General features: G+C 43.7%; 1 protein-coding gene across 3 annotated transcripts in view; it reads right to left on the reverse strand.

Moving 5' to 3' along the window:
- Dcp2 (decapping mRNA 2) overlaps positions 1-14694 on the reverse strand; it is a 37484-nt gene extending 22790 nt beyond the window's left edge. For 2 of the 3 annotated variants that reach the window (XM_076912711.1, XM_034518283.2), the window contains exon 1: positions 14486-14693. In XM_076912711.1, the coding sequence (XP_076768826.1) occupies positions 14486-14538 (53 nt within the window). In that variant the 5' untranslated portion in view covers positions 14539-14693. Of the gene's footprint in view, positions 1-14485 lie in introns of all 3 variants that reach the window. The other variant, XM_076912712.1, reaches the window with a different exon arrangement.
- Between the last annotated feature and the right edge of the window lie 5963 nt (positions 14695-20657).

Genomic DNA, 20657 nt, shown 5'->3' on the forward strand with positions numbered 1-20657 from the left:
AGACACAGCATGGAACCTGGACAGAATACATGGAATAACTTATTTTAGACAACTCTTCTGAAAAGTAAACACAGGTGGAAGGAAGAAGCTTGGAAAAGATCAAGATTATAACAAAGCCACACAGCCACACACCTCAGTATACCCTGCTGCAACTGGAGACGCCAGTGGGCAAGCTCCAAAAGTCTTTTCCTGGGTCACAGAATCTGACAGACAGGACAAGGTCCTTCCAAAGCTCAGCTCATACGACTGCCCAGGAATGCAGATGTAGGGGAGGAGAATGCCAGGGAAATGGGCCCATAAAATTGTGTATGAGCACACACTTAATTAGACTCAGAGCAGCCAGCCAGTTATAATCTTTGAGTGAACCAAGAAAAAAACACTAGCTAAATCCCAGATTGGCCACTAGGTGGCTCAGAAGAAAAGCACTGTAGAAACTAGACCTCTTGCCTGGTTAGTCACCTCCATGTCTAACTAAAACAAACTGCTGTCTCTTTTCTAGGGTTGTGCCTTGAGCAGTTTCCACAACACAAGAGGAATCAACTCACTACCCCCATTCTAGGCCAGCCGTTCCCTTCTCCCATTCTCTCAACAAAACACTGTCTAGTTCTGCAGCTTTGCTTCTCTCTATTTTGTTTTGGAGACAGGGTCTCACCATGTTGCCCAGGTTGGCCTGTGGTTTGCTTTGTAGATCAATATGACCTCAAACTCAGAGATCCACCTGCCTGCCTCTGTCTCAGGAGTACTGGGATTAAAAGTGTGTGCCATCACCACTGGTGAAAGATCAGTAGTCCTTACACTAACAAGTCCTAACAAGACGGACGGCCTTGCACAAGGCAACATCAGGGCATTCAGCACCATTCCCACACTCTGAGTATACTTATCTGCCAAGCTGCCACAACCAAATCATCTCCAGATACTACATATGAGTGTGCGTCTGTGTTTGTGTGTGTGTGTGTGCGTGCGCGTGCGGGTGCATGCATATTATTACTCCCAGTAGAGACTTTCTGCATTAGATGTGCTAAATACAGGTTAGGTTAAAGAAGACCACTGTTTGTTGCTGAACTTCTGTACTAGTCCCCAACTAAGCATCCTGAATATGAAATGGAAGCTCCACATCTACATCACACTGTTTGCTGAACTTCCTAGAAACCAGGAGACAGTATAGCCAAACTGTCAAAGGCTAGTTTCAATGATAAGGAAATGAGAAAATAACAAAGCCCCTCCTTATATGTAAACTAATATACATTAGTCTTCTGGAACTTTCACCTGGATGCCACCAGGCAAGGAGAGCAGCTTCCAAACAGAAAGGCCTTCATTCTTCCCTCAGCCCCCCTTGCCTATGAACCCACTTCTCACATGGTTTATTCTTCTTGACAGTGTCAGCTGATTCTACAACACTAACTAAGCCACTAACTAAGACCTTCTAAAGACTGTTCCCTTCTGACAGATCACCATGCTGTCTTTACACTATGATCAGAAATACAATTTAGAACCTCACCAAGGTGGCCTGTGATAACGTCCTGTACTGTCTTTTTTCTCACAGTTAGTTACGATTATCACCCTTGTCTCAGTCTCTCCATTCGGTTCCTGTCACTACTTCAATGGTTGGAGAGCTGAAAACAGACACAGCCTTGGGCCTGAAGACAGCCCCCTATGGGTCACCACTCAAGAGCTGGGTCCTTGAATATACCACAAAACCCTCATGACTAGCCAGAGTAAAGCAAAGCTAATTTATTAATCAGAAGTAGTGGATAGTATATCCTTTAGGTGTGAGTACAGTAGACTAGGGTTAGTTATATAGTAACACATAGTATATACTTTAGATTTAAGTACAGAAGAGGCCACAACCGACTCAAGAAAAGAAACAGAATACACATGGCAGGCAAGGTACTGGGTTCTCAAGAGAGTCCCACTGTATGCAAGTTAACAAGACACCTGTGATTGACTGGGGTTGGGGGTTAAATGAACGTATTCACCCTTCAGACCAGAGCAGAAAAAAATAAGTTTATTGCATACAGCCAGGGCAAAGAAGGCAAAGGCAGTAACAAAAGAACTGCCCTCGTGAGACAATGGGACTTGTGAGCTGTTTTAGAACTACCTTCTCTTGGTTAGGGTAATGGCAAAAGTTAACAAGAGCTAATTATCTAGAATCTAAAGTTACCATGGAGACGAAGCTCTGAACATATGTGTGATGCTAGTTCTATTTTAGGTTAAGTGAAGTGCTCGGTGAATGAAAAAAGGGAAAGCAAGATGAGTACCAATATTTAGCACTGTGGTTTAGGATTGGAGGTGCAATATGATCAGCCTCATGCTGCCCTACTATGTTGGACTGGACCATCACACACCTTCACACTTTTAAGACATCATAAATCCTTCTTTTTGGCAGGTGTTTTGTCACAGCAATGAGAAAACTAATTTTGTGACTCACTGTGTAATCAACAACCATGCAAATGAGGTCAGTAATGACTGCTCTTCAGAGGCTAGAGAACAAGGTACTTTTCAGGGCTCTTGTAGAAAGGTTTACCACTGCAGGAACCTGACCAAGACAGGAAACTGGAGGACAAAGTAACTTTGCCTTCTGGGAACATACTCTTTAACACATGATAAATCTGCATACACACTGGCCACCTTATGGCTTACTGAGCTAAATTGTATTCAACACTTAGATTTATTCTGCCACAATTTGGGACTCTTGAGATTTCTTACAACCAAGCTTCCATGGACTTGTCATGGGCTCTTGTCTATGAGAGGAAAACCGTGGGCTTTACTTTGTTAAATTCTTGTGCATTAACCTGTCTCCTCTCTGCTCAGCTCTGTATTGTTGTGGATTGTCCTGGTGCTGTTTTTATTTTGATGCTAATTCTGCTTCCTCAAGAGGGTTTGCCACTATGAGTGGATCACGTACACAGGTGACTTCACATGAACCTTTTCCTCATTTTAATGGATCAAATAAAGACTAGAGCCTGTGACTGGGCAGTGGAAGGGAAAAATGGTGCTGGAAGTTTTAGATATTGGGGGGGCGGGGGTGAGGAAGAAGAAATGGAAGATGAGGAGATGAAGAAAACAGAGGAAAAAGAGGTTGAAGGAAGACAGAGCAGAACCACCAGGTGGCCTGGAGAAGCCGTAAGTAGCAAGGGCTGGGGAATAGAATAGTGTAGTGGTATATCTGTCCAATCTAGGTGTGTAGCTTATAAATAGTATAACTGAGTTGTGTGTTCTTTGAATGGGCTTATTGGGGTTGGAGATTTACTGCAACACTGTACAACAGCTGTACTGGCTGGTTTTAACTGTCAACATGACAACCTAGAACTGAAAGGAACAGAAACTTTTTGAGACCCCTAGCAGATAAAGCAGAGCCAGGCTGGCTATGTTCCAGGAACTTAGCTGACCACAATAAGATGGAACCAAGAATGCAGGTCATCTGGTTCACGAGCTCTAGGTTCCAGGAACCTGGCTAACCACAAAGTAGACGGTTGAACAAGATTAAATTCCTGAGAAAAACATGTTCAGGGTATTCCCCACATGACTAACTAAATGATGGGCTGGTACTTCCCACTGGTATTCCCCCTCACCCCCTGGTTTGTGGTTTTTGTTTCCTTTAAATACCCTTCTCCCCCTGGGCTTGGGGTTGAACTCCTCTACCCCTGCGTGGGTTATGAGTCTTGACCTCAGCTGGCTGACCCCAAATAAAGCCTCTTGCTGTTTGCATCAAGGTCAAAGTCTTGCGAGTTATTGGGTGGCCATGATATCCCAAGACTTGAGTGAGGGTCTCCCCTCTTGGGGGGTCTTTCAGAACCACCAGGGAAAAAAGCCTCAACTGATGAAATATCAAGATCAAGTTGGCCTGTAAACATATCTGTGGGAGAATGCTTTGATTATTAACTAGCCCAGCCCACCACAGGTTGCAATATTCCCTAGGCTGGGCCCTGAACTAGGTAAGAGTGAAGAAAGCAAACTGAGAAAAAGCAAGCAAGGCTGTGTTTATTCTTTTTACTCTTGACTGCTGATGTGATAAGGTGGCTAAGTTCTTGCCTCAGCTTCCCCAAAATGATGGACTGTAACTGCACTGTAAGAAAATAAACCTTTCTTCCCATTTGACAGTTTTCTCACAGTAACAAAAATCAAATTAGAGGATCATTAGTGATTTCTCCTTAGCATGCAAGCCCCTGCTCACTCCCACTGCTCCATCTACCCTGATCCTTCCTCTCCACCCCTGTGCTCTTTCCAACTACTTCTTCTTACCCACATACAACCTCATGTTTGCTTAGAAACTTCATGCAGAGAACTTAGCAAATAACTAAAAGACACCCCCTATCCCTCAGAGAACACTTCTCTCTTTACAAGGTGGCTGGCTAATGGGAATCCTGTCATCATCTGGGTACATCCTCTCTTTCCAATGTCTGACTTGTCCCCAATACAATGTGAACTAGGCCTGTTTAGCCAGGATGCTCCTTTACCCTGGTGCTTCATTAGAGACAGTGAAGGGTTCAGTGGCTTCAGACCTAATCTGGCGAGACATCTACATCATCACAACCACATGTTACACAAACCAAAAGTCCCATACCTGGACTTTAATAAGTACCTGAACTGAAGAGCTTTTCTCCTCCTTTGCTGTATCTGATGTGGAGGCCCATTAGTCATATGAAGCTACTGATATAGGAAAATTGGAGTAATGAGTCACCAAGAGATTATCAGAGAATGAAAATGGCAGTTATCACAACTGTTAACTACCATGGACTGTGGAAGTCAACAAAGGAAGCTCCTGAGACTAGTGCTCCCTGGTATTCTAGGTTGGCTGTAAACTATTTGAGAAGGAGGCCAAACCATGCTGGCTGTACATCTTACATGCCAAGGCTCTCTGGATACCTGACAAGAGCTTCATGCTAGACCAGGGCCTGACTTCTTTTCACTGTATTAGGCATGGCCTCCAAAGGCTGAAATGACTGGGAAACTTTCAGAGCCAGAAAGGCCAAACTGGGAGGCACACAGAGATAAGTAGCAAGCTCAGTGGACAACAGAAGCAACTCCACATTTCCTGCCATTCTCACAGAATCCTAGAATCTCATCTAGCTGCCAACTAAGGGAACTAACAGCTTCAGAAGAAGGACTTTTTCCTGCTACTGCTGTGCTCACACAGGGCATTTCGGCCAAGAATGCTCAAAGCTGCTGAGGTGTAAGTTTTCCCTGGAGCCATATCCCACTGGCAAAGTGGAAAACCATGGGAATTGAGAATAGCCCTCTCTTCCTCATTATAGAAGGTCAGCTTCCATCCAAAGACCTCATGCTACACTACAGTTAAATCAGAGAAAGGACAAAAAGCTGACTTTGTTACTGGAGTATGAGGAACCCAATTCGGGAAGAGTTCTCCCTCCTTTTGAAGACTGAAGGGGTCCTGAGGCTACACAGGCTTGAGTATTCTGAATCATAACTAACCCTAAATGTTAGACCACAGTTACATCCCTTATGGATACAGAAGTGAGTTTCCTGCCCTGAGCACCTTTCCTGATTCAACCTTTTGGTCTCCAGTATGTTTACTGCTAAGGATGGCAAGCCCCAAGTAGTCTGCTCACTTAACTGTATGAGAAACAACCACGGTTTCACTTCATGCTTTCTGGGCCTAACCCACTTTCTCCTAGGTAGAGACATCCTGTCTAAAGTTCCGGTTCACTTCAAGCTTGAGACTCCAGAGGCTCTTTTGACACAGAATTCTCTCTATGTATAAACTAGACCAGGGCCACTCCTCTTTTCACTTCATTAGACACGGCCTTCAAAGGCTGAAATAACTCGGAAACTTTGAGAGCTGTATGACTGAAGACTCTACCTCATCCAACAAGTTCCCGCTCATGTCAGGGATATGTCTATTCCTATACACTCAGTAATAGCCACCCCAATCACAACTGCCCTAACTCTTGAAGGCCCCAAGGTCATTTAGTGTGTGAAGTGCAGAAAAGCTTATAGGACCTTGGGGATAAATTCCTGGCACCTGGACCACTGCACTCACACAATAATCCTCATAACACTTCTATTTCTGCAGTAAAGCCAGATGGCCACCACAGAATAGTCTGAGGGCCACAAATGGTGACTGTGCTCCTAATCTATACCAGAGTTTCCAATCCTTACTTCCCCTTCCAGACAATGCCCTCCAGACAATAACCTAAAGAAGGTCTTTGTATTCCCAGACTAAGTTCTTGGCTACCTCCAAATCTCAGGACCTCTTTGTGCTCAGAATCCTTGGCAGCATATTAGAGCTTTAGCTTTGGGGATGGTCCCCACCTTGGATAGTCCCTAGCCAAAGATCTGACTGTCGTCCCAAAGATGATCAAGTCATCTGTAGCCCTGACATACTCCTGTGAGAGCAAAACACAGTGTCTGATTCATCAAAAACTGGCATTCTGTAGCTATAAGTTTTCTCCACAGGCTCCAATCTTCCCTGTAAGAGGTGCAGCTTCTAGGAATTAGACTATTCATGCACAAGAAACCTTTCTAGTACCACAAGGATCTCATCTTAACTATGGGGACCTCATTCACAAAACTATTAAAGACCTTTTTAGGTTTGGCACAATTTTAAAGAATTCTACAATGTTCAGTTCAGACTAACAGCTAGACCTTGCTATGAGACTTAGAGGAGGCCAGAGAAGGAGCCATAAGATATGCTCTCTGAAATGATGTGGGCCCATGAAAGGATAGCATGGTTCCCCCTACAACACTGGCCCTCTACATTCTCACTAAAACCCTTTCTCCTAGGTACAAGAGTTAACTTAGTGCTGTGAATTTGGGGGCACTCCAAGAGTCCAGTTGTTTTTCAAGTCATTAAATCTGGGGGCATGGAAGAATCCCCCTGCCTTGGTGCACTGATAACTGTGGCTCTTGGTGGAAAGCCTCTAAGCCCTAGACAGAGAATTTTTCCCATATTATCACTGGAAGATCCTGGAGTTAAACTTCCAGTTCCTGTTGACCCTGCACTAGGTCTCATGTAACAGAGCAGACAAATTCCAGACTCTTAAATGTCTCAGAGCAGATGACAAAACCCTGCCAAACTTTAAATTTTGCAAGTCTTTCTGGAGCAATCCTGTGTGGAGGTAAGACCCTACCTGTGGTGCTAGACCTGATCCACATGGTTCTCCATATGCCCAACCAGAGGCCACCAGGTTCAGACAGTGGGACACAATCTTCAGGGTTTGTGACAGTAAGCCTCAAGAAAGCATAAGACACAGGAGCCCTCTGGGTAAATCCACATTAGCCTCAAAGGCAGAACTAATTGCTCTCACTAGGGTTTCCAGCTGGGGCAGGAATGACAATATTTACATAATTTAACTTATGCTCTCCACACAAGAACAGAGACAAACAGCAATCTGAAGGGAAACAGACCACTCACTGCCCTAAATGTGATGATTCAATGTGCTGTGGTGGTTTGAAAGAAAACGTCCTCCGTGAGGCTCAGATATTTAACACTTGGTCTTTGTTAGCACAGTTTAAGGAGATTTGGTGTGACCTTGCTGGAAGAAGTATGTCAGTGGGGACAGGTTCAGAGAGTTTAAAAGAGTTGCGTCATTTCTAGTTAGCTCTCTCAACTGCCTACCACCTGCCACGTCCACTCCATCATAAACCATTACCCCTGTGGAACAGTAAACTAGAGAAACCTAATTTCTTCTATGAATTATAAGAAAAGCCAAGGTATTTTATCATAGCAACAGAAAAATAACAAAAACACATTCTATGAAATTTTTGGTTCTACTAGAAGCCTCCTAGCTTCCAACCCAGGAAGCTATTATTCATGACAAGTCCCATCAAAAAGATCATTCCACATGTCTCAAGACAGCACCCAAACAGATCCACAGGCAGGCTGGACTTCCATTCCATTCCTGGCTGCCTTAGTCCCAATCCCATGGCCACAATATACCCTTACAAGACCCAAAAGACCAAGGTTTCATGACCACCTAGAGGGATGGTTTCAAAGCCCAGAAAATAAGCCGGTTTCCTGAATCTTCCCAATGAAAGGGCCTTAACATTTCATCAAGCCACACACTGGAAGCCAATGCCACTCCAAACTCCAAGTCTCTCCTCACAGGTACATTCTTGAGGCTTTGATGTTCATTTCTAAAGCTGCTCCTACCTGTTGTCAGGCCAATCTCGAGAATAGTCTGCCTTCCTTCCCTCCACTGCTTACCTAGCACAGAGGAACTCTGAGGGGAAGACTAGCAAGAGTCTCACTCACATGCCTCCAGATGAGGAACTCATTACTTCTGTTGTATGCCATCACTGGAGGGATGGAGGCATTCTCCATTAAAATTAAGGGGCCTCTGAGGTAACCACTGTCCTCAGGGAACACATCATTCCTTGCTCTGGCTTCCCAGATCACTATAGTCTGGTAGTAGCATGGCCTGTCTTTCACGTTCATTTCTATGTGAACAGAACTCAAAGTTAAGTTTCCCTCCAGGGCCTCTGCCATCCTCCTCCATCTGCTGGGAAGACTGGAAGTGCTACTCCAACTCCTAAGAGATCTCTCACTAAACTCCCACTTGAGACTAACAGTCTTAGTCCACACTTCTTAGATGCCATATTACTGTCAAATCCACTTCTGCCCCTTAAAACTCCATCTGAGTGGGCTTAAGCCAGACCGATGAGCTTATACTGAGTATACCATGACACAGGCAATTGAGGGCACAAGGATATGTACAGAACCAAGGGAGGTTCCTGCCTCACATTAACATGGAGAATTAGTTTAATTTAAACCCTTTTCATAGGGTAAAAGCCCACTGGAACCTGTGTAGACTGGACTTTATCAAGTTCTGCTCATGTGTCCAACTGCAGTCAAGCAACAGAGAGCCTACCACCATCTGGGTCCCCCACCCCCAAGCTCACAAACTGCCAAATACCAGGAGCCCCTTGGAGATCTCTTGTCTTCTCTTTTGGCCAGACCTTGGTAAACTTGTAGCTTCGATCACTTCTAGACCCTGATGAGCAGCCAGGATCCATTCCCTCATCTTTCTGAATTCTGTGGTATAATTTTACAGGCTTTCCCCTCTCATTCCCTAAACATTCTCTTAGACCCAACCCAGTGTAGGGCATTCAGCACGTTCCCACTGGAAGACTTCTTAGACTGTTCTGGACCAAAGGTCACCATTTATTTCAAACAACATCACTGGGCTATCCTACTGGGCATGTTTTCCCCTCTCATCTTCATAATGACTATCATCACACTTCCTACCTATCTTCCCAAAGCCATCTTATGATAGGACTGTGTGTACATGTGATGTGCACAGGTTTGTGTGCAGGGCAGAGGATGACATCAACTGTCACCTTCTTTCTTTCTGTTTTGTTGTGAGATGGGGACTCCCTATGTAACTCTGGCTGTCCTCTGCCTCCCAAATGCTTATATTAAAGATGTGCACCACCACACCCAGCTTCCCACTTTATTTCTTGATACAGAGTCTCTTACTGGTGGGCTAGGCCATGAACTCCAGAATTTGGCAGTTTTCTGTCCAGTCAGGCGCTTTGCCTGCACGGATGCCTGTGCACATTCATGCAGTGCTCACAGATACCAGGAGATGGCATCGGATTCTCTGGAATTCAAGTTTCAAATAGTTGTTAGTGGCCATGTGGGTACTGAGAATTTAACCTGGGTCTTCTGGAAGGGCAACAAGTGCTCTTAACCACTGAGCCATCTCTCCAGGCCTTCCCTAGCCCACTTTTGTCATTATGGCTAGCTATCTTTATGAAGTGTTCTCATAAAGAACCCCTACTTCCAACCCATACACACAGCAGCTACCTCCCTATATCGTCTCCAGAAGGCCCTGGACTATCACCCCTGACACTCTCACTGCTGATAATAAACAAATGCGACTGTGCTTTCACACTCACAGCTCTCATAGTCTCCTTAGATGGAGGGCTCTAAAGCTAGGCTCTCATTTACATTAAGGCTGTCCACCGTCCATGAGAAAGGGCTCCCTTCCCAGGGGCACTTATACATCATGCCACTTCACCCTCCTGTTAGAGAACACAAAACATCCTTAATTTTAAGAAATCATGTAGAGCTGGTGAGATGGCTCAGTGGTTAAGAATACTGACTACTGCTCTTCCGGAGGTTATGAGTTCAGACCCCAGCATTCACATGGTGGCTCACAACCATCCATAATGAGATCTGATATGGGTGCCTGAAGACAGTGTACTTACATACAATACAATACAAAACAAACAAACAAAAAAGAAAACAAACCTTTGGGTAGGAGTGAGCGGGGACAGAGCGAGCGGGATAAAGGAAGGGGGGAAAAAGAAAAAGGAAAAAAAAATCATGCAGATCTCACAGGCATGCACTTTTAACGACTGTGATAAAGCTATAAATAACTCAATTCCAGACACACACATCTATCTATATATAACAGTCAGTCCTTGACTACCTGGAACCTGGTTTATCATGGTCTTATAAAGCACCTGGAGTCTAACTTGTAAGGACCTATGTCACCTTAGCCCATATGGCCAGTCATAAGAAAGACAATTAGTGCTTTAAAACTTACTACTTGGGGGGGGGGGGGAGGGAGGATATGGAGGTAGATGTTCACGTGTCTTCACCAGTCAAAGATAGTTGATATATCTAGGTTGGGTATTGGGTTACACTTCTGATTGAGCATTACCAAACTTATAACGCCTTTGATTAACATTTTTAAAAAGTATATAAAAGCAAAAAGGCAAAGGGGGCATGGGATAGGGGTTTTCTGGGGGGGGGGGATGGGGAGAGGGGATGGCATCTGAAATGTAAATAAAATATCCAATAAAAAATTATAATACAAAAAAAAAAAACTTACCACTGAATGAATGAGGCAGGGTAGCACATATGCCAATGAGGCGGAAGCAGCAGGAGGGGAATACAAGTGCCATCTTTAGCCAACCTAGCACATGTGACACCCTATGTCATGAAGTGGGAGGTCAGCTGAGCACATAGGATACCCTGTTTCAAAATCTTTTGTCTACTACTCAATAAAATACTAAAATATCCAAGCACCCACCTAGATATGGATATCACGTAAACAGCACGCCCAAGGTTAACTATTACAAAAGGATTCTGATTCCCTTTGGGGGGTGGTGGATTCCTCTAAGAACCTGTGTATTCAATTTTTGTTTCTGCAGTATAATTTTCTTGACGAAAAGGAAAATCTGTTTTGGGCTGATAACTACCTTAGCCTCACACTATTTGCATATAGTCCCCTGAGCATACACCACAATTGAGGTTTAGATATACCCAAGAAACAAGTGGGATGGGGCAGAGGGATTCGAGGAAACTCCAATTGTGGACACATTACAGGGGTAGGTGTGCTGGACAGCAGTTCTCAACCTGTGGGTCACAACCCCTTTGGGGTCACATATCAGATGTTCACATTATGATTCTTAACAGCAAAATTACACTGATCAAGTAGAACAAGGTAATTTACTGTTGGGAGTCACCACAACACATGAACTGTGTTGAAGGGCTGTGGCATTAGGAAGGTTGAGAAGCAGTCTACTAGAGAACCAAAATCTAGGGGACTGGTGAGATGGCTCAGTGGTTAAGAGCACTGACTGCTCTTCTGGTCATGAGTTCAATCCCCAGCAACCACATGGTGGCTCACAACCATCCGTAAAGAGATCTGATGCCCTCTTATGGGGTGTCTGAAGACAGCTATAGTGTACTTACATATAATAAATTAAAACAAAACAAAAAACCTGTAGGGCCGGGGCTGGAGTGAGAGGGAGAAGGGAAGGGGTGGGTGGGGAAAAAAAAAGAACCAAAATCTAATGGTGCAACAAAATCAACTGAAGGGCTGGGGAGACAGACAGCAAGCCTGGGGGCCTGAGTTAGACCCCAGGAACCCATGTAAAGGTGGAAGGACAGCAACTTCACAGAGCTGTCCACATGAGCACACTGGTAAGCATCACTTCCTCTAATTGCTTGAATGTTTAAAAAAAATAAACTACAAACAAATCAATCAATAAAGACACATATCAATTTGAAAACTATTACTTTTACCAACAGTAGTATGAAGAGAAGGTCAGCTGGTTTAGTTTATCAAGCATCTAGCCCTAACAGCTGAACATACCACACTCTGCTGAAAACATCAGTGTACATTAAGGTGTAATGTAAGGAAGCAGGTTAACCATTCACTGGAACCAACCACTTTAACACTTATTAGTCGCTTAACATGCTGTCTGCACAGGATGTAATTATTCTGTCAACAGAGCCACACTACAATCACAACAGCTGATATCACTTCTTCAAATGATGAAATCCCAGGTAACAGGGACTAGCCTGAAAACTCCTAGGAAGACTAGTTGCAGATGGCTGTAAAAAAGTGGAAAATCATCTGATCTTTTTTCCTCTTTTAATTTTCATCCTTATTTACCCACACTAATTACTCACTTTCCCAAACTGTTGACTTTTTTCTAATTATAAAACTTACATCTGTGGAAACAAACAAATAAAAAAAAACTGGGAAACAAATAAAATGAAAATTACAGCCCTGTAGTCCCACTTTTGACACATTCTAGTGATTAATCCAAATATATGCATTAAGTTATTTTCTTATCAAATTTGGAAATACAGAAAATAAGTTCCTTGTAGCTTTTATAGATTCATGTGACTCTACCACATGTCAAAAGTGTAATCCTCTCAACCCCCCAAAAATTACAACTAGAAATCTTTTTTTTTAATACTTAAATTATGCATGTAAGTGGTTTTGCTTGCATGAACAACGTATTATGTGTACCATGTTTATGCCTGGTGCCCACAGCGTTCAGAAGAGGAAATCAGATATCCTTAAACTGGAGTTATGGACAGCAGCAAATCACCACGCGGGTGCTGGGAGAACAAAGGCCTAAAAACTTATTAACTATACAATTAGCCTATGTGTGCGCTCTGTGTGTACGTCTGTGACATTAAGGTTAACGGGCTTGACTCGACTTCCCACTACACTCACATGGTGTAGAGGAAAGGAAGATTTCAAATCTAGATTTTCAAAATTAGGATGTGTCCCTGTGTAAATTAATCAGTCCAGGTGCACCAATTGTTTCAACACACCTGAGAGGAACACCAGTAAAAACTTCACAAGCATACTTTGTTCCTCAAAATAACTCAGAGTGCCTGGGGCTCTAGAAAACCACTCAGGTTTAGTTCTCAGCACCCACTTCCAGGGACTCTAATTTCAGGTATCAGACATCCTCCTCTTTTGGCCTGAGCAGATACCTACACACATGTCCTGTCCCCTGCCTCCAATTATTAGAAATAAAGGAAATATTTAAATAATAAAAAAGCAAACAGCTTGAATGTGGCACAACCATTGTGTTTCTTTTTTAAGCACAGATCAGTGACTAGAAGTGAATACAGAACCAGTATTCACAATCTTCATATGTCACAGTCCAAATGCACTAGCAGCGACTTCCTAACAACATATCAGGAACTTTACTTGACAAAGAAGGAAGTATCATGAACATGTTTTTGGCTGCCTGCAATCACTGTTGACAAGAACGCAGAAATTCACTCCTGTGAAGACCCACGGGTGAACATTTCTGTACAAGTGGGACAATCAAGAGATTAAAGGGAAGGAACTCTTGGATTTTTTCCCTCTGGTTCCCAAAGATAAATCTGGGGAAATTCTGGAAAGAATAGTTCTTTACAGAAAATGCAACAGGCGAACATGCAGATTAGAAAGCTTAAGCTTGAAAATTGCTCCCTGATCCAGGAATCTGGATCATATAACTGAAATTGTTAACAGTGGATTCTACCTACGTGGAGAAAAGGCGAAGGGAGGAGGAACAAAGCCACAAGTTAAGGTTAGAGGCAGGACAAAACAAAATAAAAAAGCCCCACACACTTCAAAGAAGGAATTAGGCAGAAATCCACGTAGGGAATTCAGGTTTGGGAATCACTTGCAGGAAAAGCAGAATAGTTGAAGTGGAAATGAGGTATTTCAGTGCTCCACAGTGGAGGAGTAAGAGAAACAGAAACCGAAAGACTTTGGGAACTGAATGGGCGTACGACACCAGCGAGACGGGCGGTAAAGCGGGACTAAGGGACTTGCAGAGCCGAGGCCGGGACTGCAAAGGATCAGGAACCCGGAAGAGAGAGAGTCCAGATCCGGAGATAGGGAAGACTATAGAGACCGGGGTCGCAAAGGACTCGGGGAAGGGGAAAGAGCTGGGAACAGGGGCACAAAACGGGGCCCGGAAATGCACGAGAGCTGAGGCCGAGAACGCAAAAGGTACTCGGGAATGGAGAATCAAGGCCAGGGCGAAAAGAGGGGCCCGGGGGCAGGGAGAGCGACCCGAGGCCCGGGCTCAGTGTTGAGACCCAGGACTGGTGGAGAGCCGAGACTGGGGTGCATAGTGGAACCCAGGAATAGGTAGGGAGAACCGAGGTTGAGGAGCAAAGCGGAACCAAGGAGAGGGGAAGGGAGAACAGAGGTCGGGGCCACCCCTAGGCTGAGGGAACGCGGAGGCGAAGGTGAACCGCTTGTACCTGCAGAGATCATCCAGGACGCTGCCGGGGATCTCCAGGCGTTTGGTCTCCATAGTGAGGACCCGTAGCAGGCGCAGCGCATCCCGGCTTCAAGCAGCCGGCACCGTAGAGAAGCACAGAGGTGCGGGCCCGCGGACACTGGAACCCTCTGCCCAGACCCCGAGGCTGGGCCGAGGAGAAGGGCGGAGCCCTGGAGTCACGCCCCCTCTGTGTGAAAGGCCCAATGTAAAGCTGGGGACTCGCGCCTGCGCACGCTTCGCCAATGAGACGTTTGTTTATTGGTCCGTGGGCTCCAATCGGTCTTCACGCTGCTCAGTTCCTGCTCATAAGACCAACTTCCCGCCTTTGACTGAGTGCACGAGGGGTGTTTTTTGCGCCTGCGTGTCGTGTGCGCTGTCTACTAATGGAAGTTTTTGAGCTGCTGTTCTAGGACACTTCTCTTCCATACACACGTTGTCACAGTGGCTCTAACCTAATGGTAATAAGTGACTGAACAGGCACTTTTTTTTTTTTTTTTTTTTTTTTTTTTTTTTTTTTTTTTTTTTTTTTTTTTTTTTTTTGCAGCAAGCCCATGGCATTTATTAAACAGAATGGGTTATCTACGGTTGCTGTCACCAAGTATTCTGCACACAGGCTCACCACCATATTTCATTACCTGTAGGCCAAATGCCAATCTCCCTGAAGAAATATTAATCCCATTCTTGTTGGTAGACAGGGTCTCCCCACATAGTCCAGGCTGGCCTTGTGCTCACAGTCCTCCTGCCTTAATCTTATGATTGTTGGCATTACAGGCCTGCCCCACTACCGATGCTTTGTTTGTTTGTTTGTTTTTGAGGTCCTGAAACTCGCTCTGTTGACCAGGCTGGCTTCTAACAAAGAGATCCACCTGCCTCTGCTCCCTCTGGTTAAAGGCATGACTACTGCCCTGCGTTTTTGAGCTCCTAAAAGCAAGCTAATGGGGCCACTTTTTGCAGGACAGATTGGTGCTGAGACAAGGATGGGTGAATGTTGAACAGAGACACACCTTGACCAGGGCTACTTGGTCGTACATACCTCTTGTCTTCAAGTATTTAAATCTTAAATCTCACATCAGAACTCAAAAGGTAAACTGAGGGGACGGTTTTACTGGACCACTTTATTTGTTCTCTTCCCATTGTACACACACTGAAAACATCACCCTCCTCTGCTTCCCTTCTCCACTGTTGCTTGTCTCTCTAATTAGCCTGTTGAGGACAAGTGGCTTGTTATCTCATTAGTGCTGCTGTAGGCACAGGCTCTGACCCTGGCAAAATCTGTAATGTGGAGACAAGAACTTCATTCCTCTATTTGACACCAAACAAGAGCTCAGAAAAGACTGATTAAATTTGTGATCCCTATCCCACTTCCTACATCCAAACCCACCACTTCTACCTGCCTGCTTCTCATTCATTGCTCACGGAGCTAATAAGAGTCTAATTCATTCTGGAACTATGGAGAAACTGAATCTATCTGTTCTTCCTTGCCCTATGCTGCATGGACATGGGAGGAACAATGTGACAGGGTTCCTGCCCCTGGAGCAAAGCCAACAGGGTGTGGGCCTCCATGAGTGTTGACGGTTGCTAGGCATAAGGCTTTTTGTATAATAATGTACTTTTTTTTTAAAATGTTTCTTCTTTTGGGGGTGGGGGATGTCCTCTCTGCCAAGGTTAATGACTCCATGATCCGGGAAGTGAGGATGTGTCTCTGTGATGCTGAGACCTTCAGGACAGCTCTTAAGGCTGTAGAAAAGAACTCTGAAAACATAAGTTCAAGAATCCATAAATCAGTGTAAGAGCTATCCTTGAAAGGATTTCTCAACCATGCAAACTATAAGGATGTGATATGAATTATGTATATGAGGGGCTTCATGGACCTAAAAGAACAGAGGCCACTGCACTAATAAGCCAGCTTGTCAGAAAGATGTTAATGAAGGAGAAAAAGATTTAGAGAATGGTGATCTTAAGGCAAGATGCTACCCAGCTAAACTCATTGTTTGTGCTTACAAAAGCGAGCAGATGTCTTGAGTTCATTTGCTATGCTATTAAAAAAAAGTGCTTGCTGTCCTTTTCTAAGAATCAAGGGGCTAAGGTCATAAAATACTGATTCATGGAATACTCAAAAGGGAATCTTGGGTAAATGACTGAATTGATATGAAAATAAAAGACTAGACTTTAGTTTGTGAGAGAGAGCTACCTAGAGAGAGCTGCTTGGAAAGCTAATATAGCTCTTTTAGAATTTTTTTCTGGTGGGTTTTCTGATTTTGGTCAAAAAAGCCAAGACTTACCTAAAGAGCTATCAAAGCTCTTTTAGAATTTTTCTATTAGGAAGTCAGAAAACCCAAGAGCTATCTAGTGAGCTATCTAATGAGCTATCTAAAGAGTTATCCCAAGCAGTGAGCTGTCTCGAGCAAAGAGCTATCTAGAGGGCCATCTCAAGCAGACTACAGAGTTGTCAGCTTGCACCCATCACTGACTTCGAGTCCTTTCTTTGGCCACACCCAAACACCTCTTCCTCAGGACCATCTCTTCAAGCTGAGGCTGGTTTTTTAGCACTTTCTCTTACATCAGACATCAGACCCTTCCCTCCCCAGTCCCATCATTACCCAACATACCTCCTCTGTCACAAGTTCAGTTTGTTTTACCACTAAATTTCCATTTTTCCTCTTAATTTTTGTTTCATCCACTCTCTAGTTTTGCATAATTTATTGGAACACCTGTAAGAGCTGCCTAATTAGTACTTCTACATCCTTTCTAGGCCCAAGAAGCTTGCATACATTTTGTTTTATTCAATAGAACCAGGTTAGTATATTTTAGCTTTGGATCATCCCTTCATAAGTCTCATCAGCTGTGGATGGGTGGTAATCCCTTCTTCCTGGCTCAAGGTGTAAAAATACTTGCAGACATCTGTTTTACCCTACAGTTTTCTGACTTTATCTTTTTGTCTTTTAAAAGAGAATCTCTAAAATCTATCTTCTGGTATTTTCAGGGCCTTTGCCTTTCTAAAGTTCATGTTTGTTCTTTTAGTGCCTCTTGCAATGCTATGTTTTCCTTTCATAGATATTTCCTCATCCCTCAGAGAAAATAAGTAACATATTTCAAGGTTTTTCTTCTTCCTATTTTATTATCCCATTCAGCTGCCTTTAATGTTAAATTGGTCTCCAGCAACCATATGCTTTTGACCATCTTCACACTTAAGAGGAAAGTCAGAGTCTAGTGCTACAAAAGCTTGTAGCACAATTGGAATTGTTTTCTAATAGATTGATCTAGATGGCACTTGACTTTTATTTTGTTGATAATTTTTATTGAGAATTTTACCAAATCCACTTCCCATTCTGTCTATTCCAATTACTCCCCTATGTTTTCTATACAACCTCTCTTGCTCTCCCCCTACATCCATGGACTCCACTTGTATGTACATGAATTACAGCACATGTAGTTGTTCATGGGCCATATTCCTGAAGAAATTCTATTTTCTCTCCCCTCTGCAGCTGTACATTGTCAATAGCTTTGTTCCTTTTCTTTTTTCCTTTCTTTTATTTGTTTTTATTTATTTACATTTGTTTACAAATGTTGTCCCCTTTCCCAGTCTCCCTTCCAACCCTTCCATCTCCCTCCCCTTTTCCTCTGTGAGGGTGTCCCCCCATTTCTGCCTCACCACTCTAGCATCCCCTTATACTGGGGTCATCACGCCTCTACAGGACCAAGGGCCTCCCCTCCCATTGATGCCAGATAAGGCAGTTCTCTGCTACATATGTAGCTGGAGCCATAGGTTCCTCCATGTATACTCTTTGGTTGGTCATTTAGTCCCTGGGAGTGGTCAGGTTAGTTGATATTGTTGTTCTTCCTATGGGGTTGCAATCCCTTTCAGCTCCTTCAGTCCTTCCCCTAACTCTTCCATTGGGTCCCCTGCTCAGTCCAATGGTTGGCTGTGAGTATCTGCATCTGTATTGGTCAGGTGCTGGCAAAGCCTCTCAGGCGACAGGTATACCAGGTTCCTGTCAGCAAGAATTTCTTGGCATCAGCAATAGTTTCTGGGTTTGGTGTCTGCAGATGGGATGGATCCCTAGGTGAGGCAGTCTCTGGATGGCCTTTCCTTCAGTCTCTGCTCCATTTTTGTCTCTGCATTTCCTTTAGATAGTAACAATTCTTGGTTAAAATATTTGAGATGTGTGGGTGGCCCCATCCCTAAACCCGGGGCAATGCCTATCTACTAGATGGTCTGTACAGCTTCTATCTTCCCTTTGTTGGGTATTTCAGCCAATGGTATCCCCATTGGGTCCTGGGAATATTTTGCTTCCCTGGAATCTGGGACTTTCTAGAGGCTACCCCCAGTTCCCTATTCCCCACTACTACATATTTCTGTTAAATTTCCTGACCCTTCTGTACTTCCATTTTCATACCTGATCCTGCTCTTCCTTTTTCCTCCCCTTGTTCTCTTCCTCTAAGGTTCCTCCCTCCCTCTACCATGATTGTTCCCCCTTCTAAGTAGGATTGAAGTATCCACACTTTGGTCTTCCTTCTTTTTAAGCTTCATATGTGAATTGTATTGTGGGTATTCTGAGCTTTTAGGATAATATCCATTTATCAGTGAGTGCATACCATGTGTGTTCTTTTGTGTCTGGGTTACCTCACTCAGGATAATATTTTCTAGTTCCATCCATTTGCCTATTTAACAGCAAAATATAGCCTAGAGCAATCAGAGAGTAGAAAGATTTTCAAAGCATCTTATTCCTTCTGGCAGAACAAATTTCCCAAGGACAAAAATTCCATGTTCAAAGCATTCTGGGAATAATGGAGGGAAACATAGGCTAGAGTATTCCATTCTCTTTGTCTAGTCCATTCATAGGGGAATCTCAGATTTCATAAGAAACAGGCCTTGAAAGAGGAGTTGAGTTCAAGTAGCATGAAGAAAGCAATCCTAGAAAACACATAACATAACAAGGTGTTGGTGTTCTGAGTTATATGGGACAATTGATCAAAGAAAAGAGAGCCACTACAGGATGGATTTAAGCTTCTCAGCAGCAGAGGATCTGTCTCTCAGGGACTGAACACTGGCAGCTTCCTAGAAGCTTGCTGTTTGTTTGTTTGTTTGTTTGTTTGTTTTGTTTCAAGAGGGGGTTTCTCTGTGTAGCCTAGATGTCCTGGAACTCACCTTGTAGACCAGACCGCCCTTGATCTATTTACCTGCCTTGATGCCCTGAGTACTGGGATTAAAAGTATGCCCACCATGCCTGGCTCCTAGAAGCTCCTAGAAACTCTTTTTATTGTTACACAGAAGCCATTTTTACTGTTACACAAAACGGCACCTTTAGCAAGTAATTTTCCCCATACCCAAACTTATCTATCTACAGGTTGACTTGAAAATCCCACCACCTTAGAAATTCTCAGCCATACAAGACTTCCTGGCTTGTCAAGCATGTTGAGACTAAGTTATGCAAAGACTTTGCAAATCCTTCAAAAGAATAACACCATAAAATCTCAAATAACAATTACTGACAAAAGGCTACTTCAAAGCTTAGGTGCCATCACTCCAGATTCATGCCAGATACAATGGTTCTGCTAAAATTCTGCTACAATAAGGAGGCTAGTTAAAGATAATAATAAAGACATTAAGGGTTTATTATCAAGAAGATGTTGCTGGTGACTGGAAGTTAATGAACTTTATCTTTTACTGATGAATTCTGGAGACTAGTGTAAAGCACACTTCAGAGTTAATCCCCAGAAGAAGATGAAATATAGTCTGAATGTAAATGGGCCCGTGTAGGTTCATATATTTTAATGCCTGGTCTACAGTTGGTGGAACTCTTTGGGAAAAATTAGGAGCTGTGGCTTTGGTGGAACAGGTATGTCACTGGAAGTTGTCTTTGAGCTTTCTGCTTTGTGGTTGTTGTCTCAACATGTAAGCTCTTGATTACTGCCCTAGCACCATGACTTTCTGCCTGATGCCATGCTCCCCGCCATGATGGTTAGGGACTTACCCTCTGTTGTGAGAAATATTAAAAAAAGAACGGCAAGTTCTTGTGTTTGATCCTTGTTACACTATACTCGCCAACTTCACTGCCTACATGGCTAGCCCCAATGCAGCAATTGATCACAGTCTTCCCCAGCTCTGTTTGCTGCCTCAGTGCCACTCATACCATCTCAGCCATAATCCC

Source organism: Arvicanthis niloticus, chromosome 14 (genome assembly GCF_011762505.2).
Source record: "Arvicanthis niloticus isolate mArvNil1 chromosome 14, mArvNil1.pat.X, whole genome shotgun sequence".
In the NCBI taxonomy this organism is placed as follows: Eukaryota; Metazoa; Chordata; class Mammalia; order Rodentia; family Muridae; genus Arvicanthis; species Arvicanthis niloticus.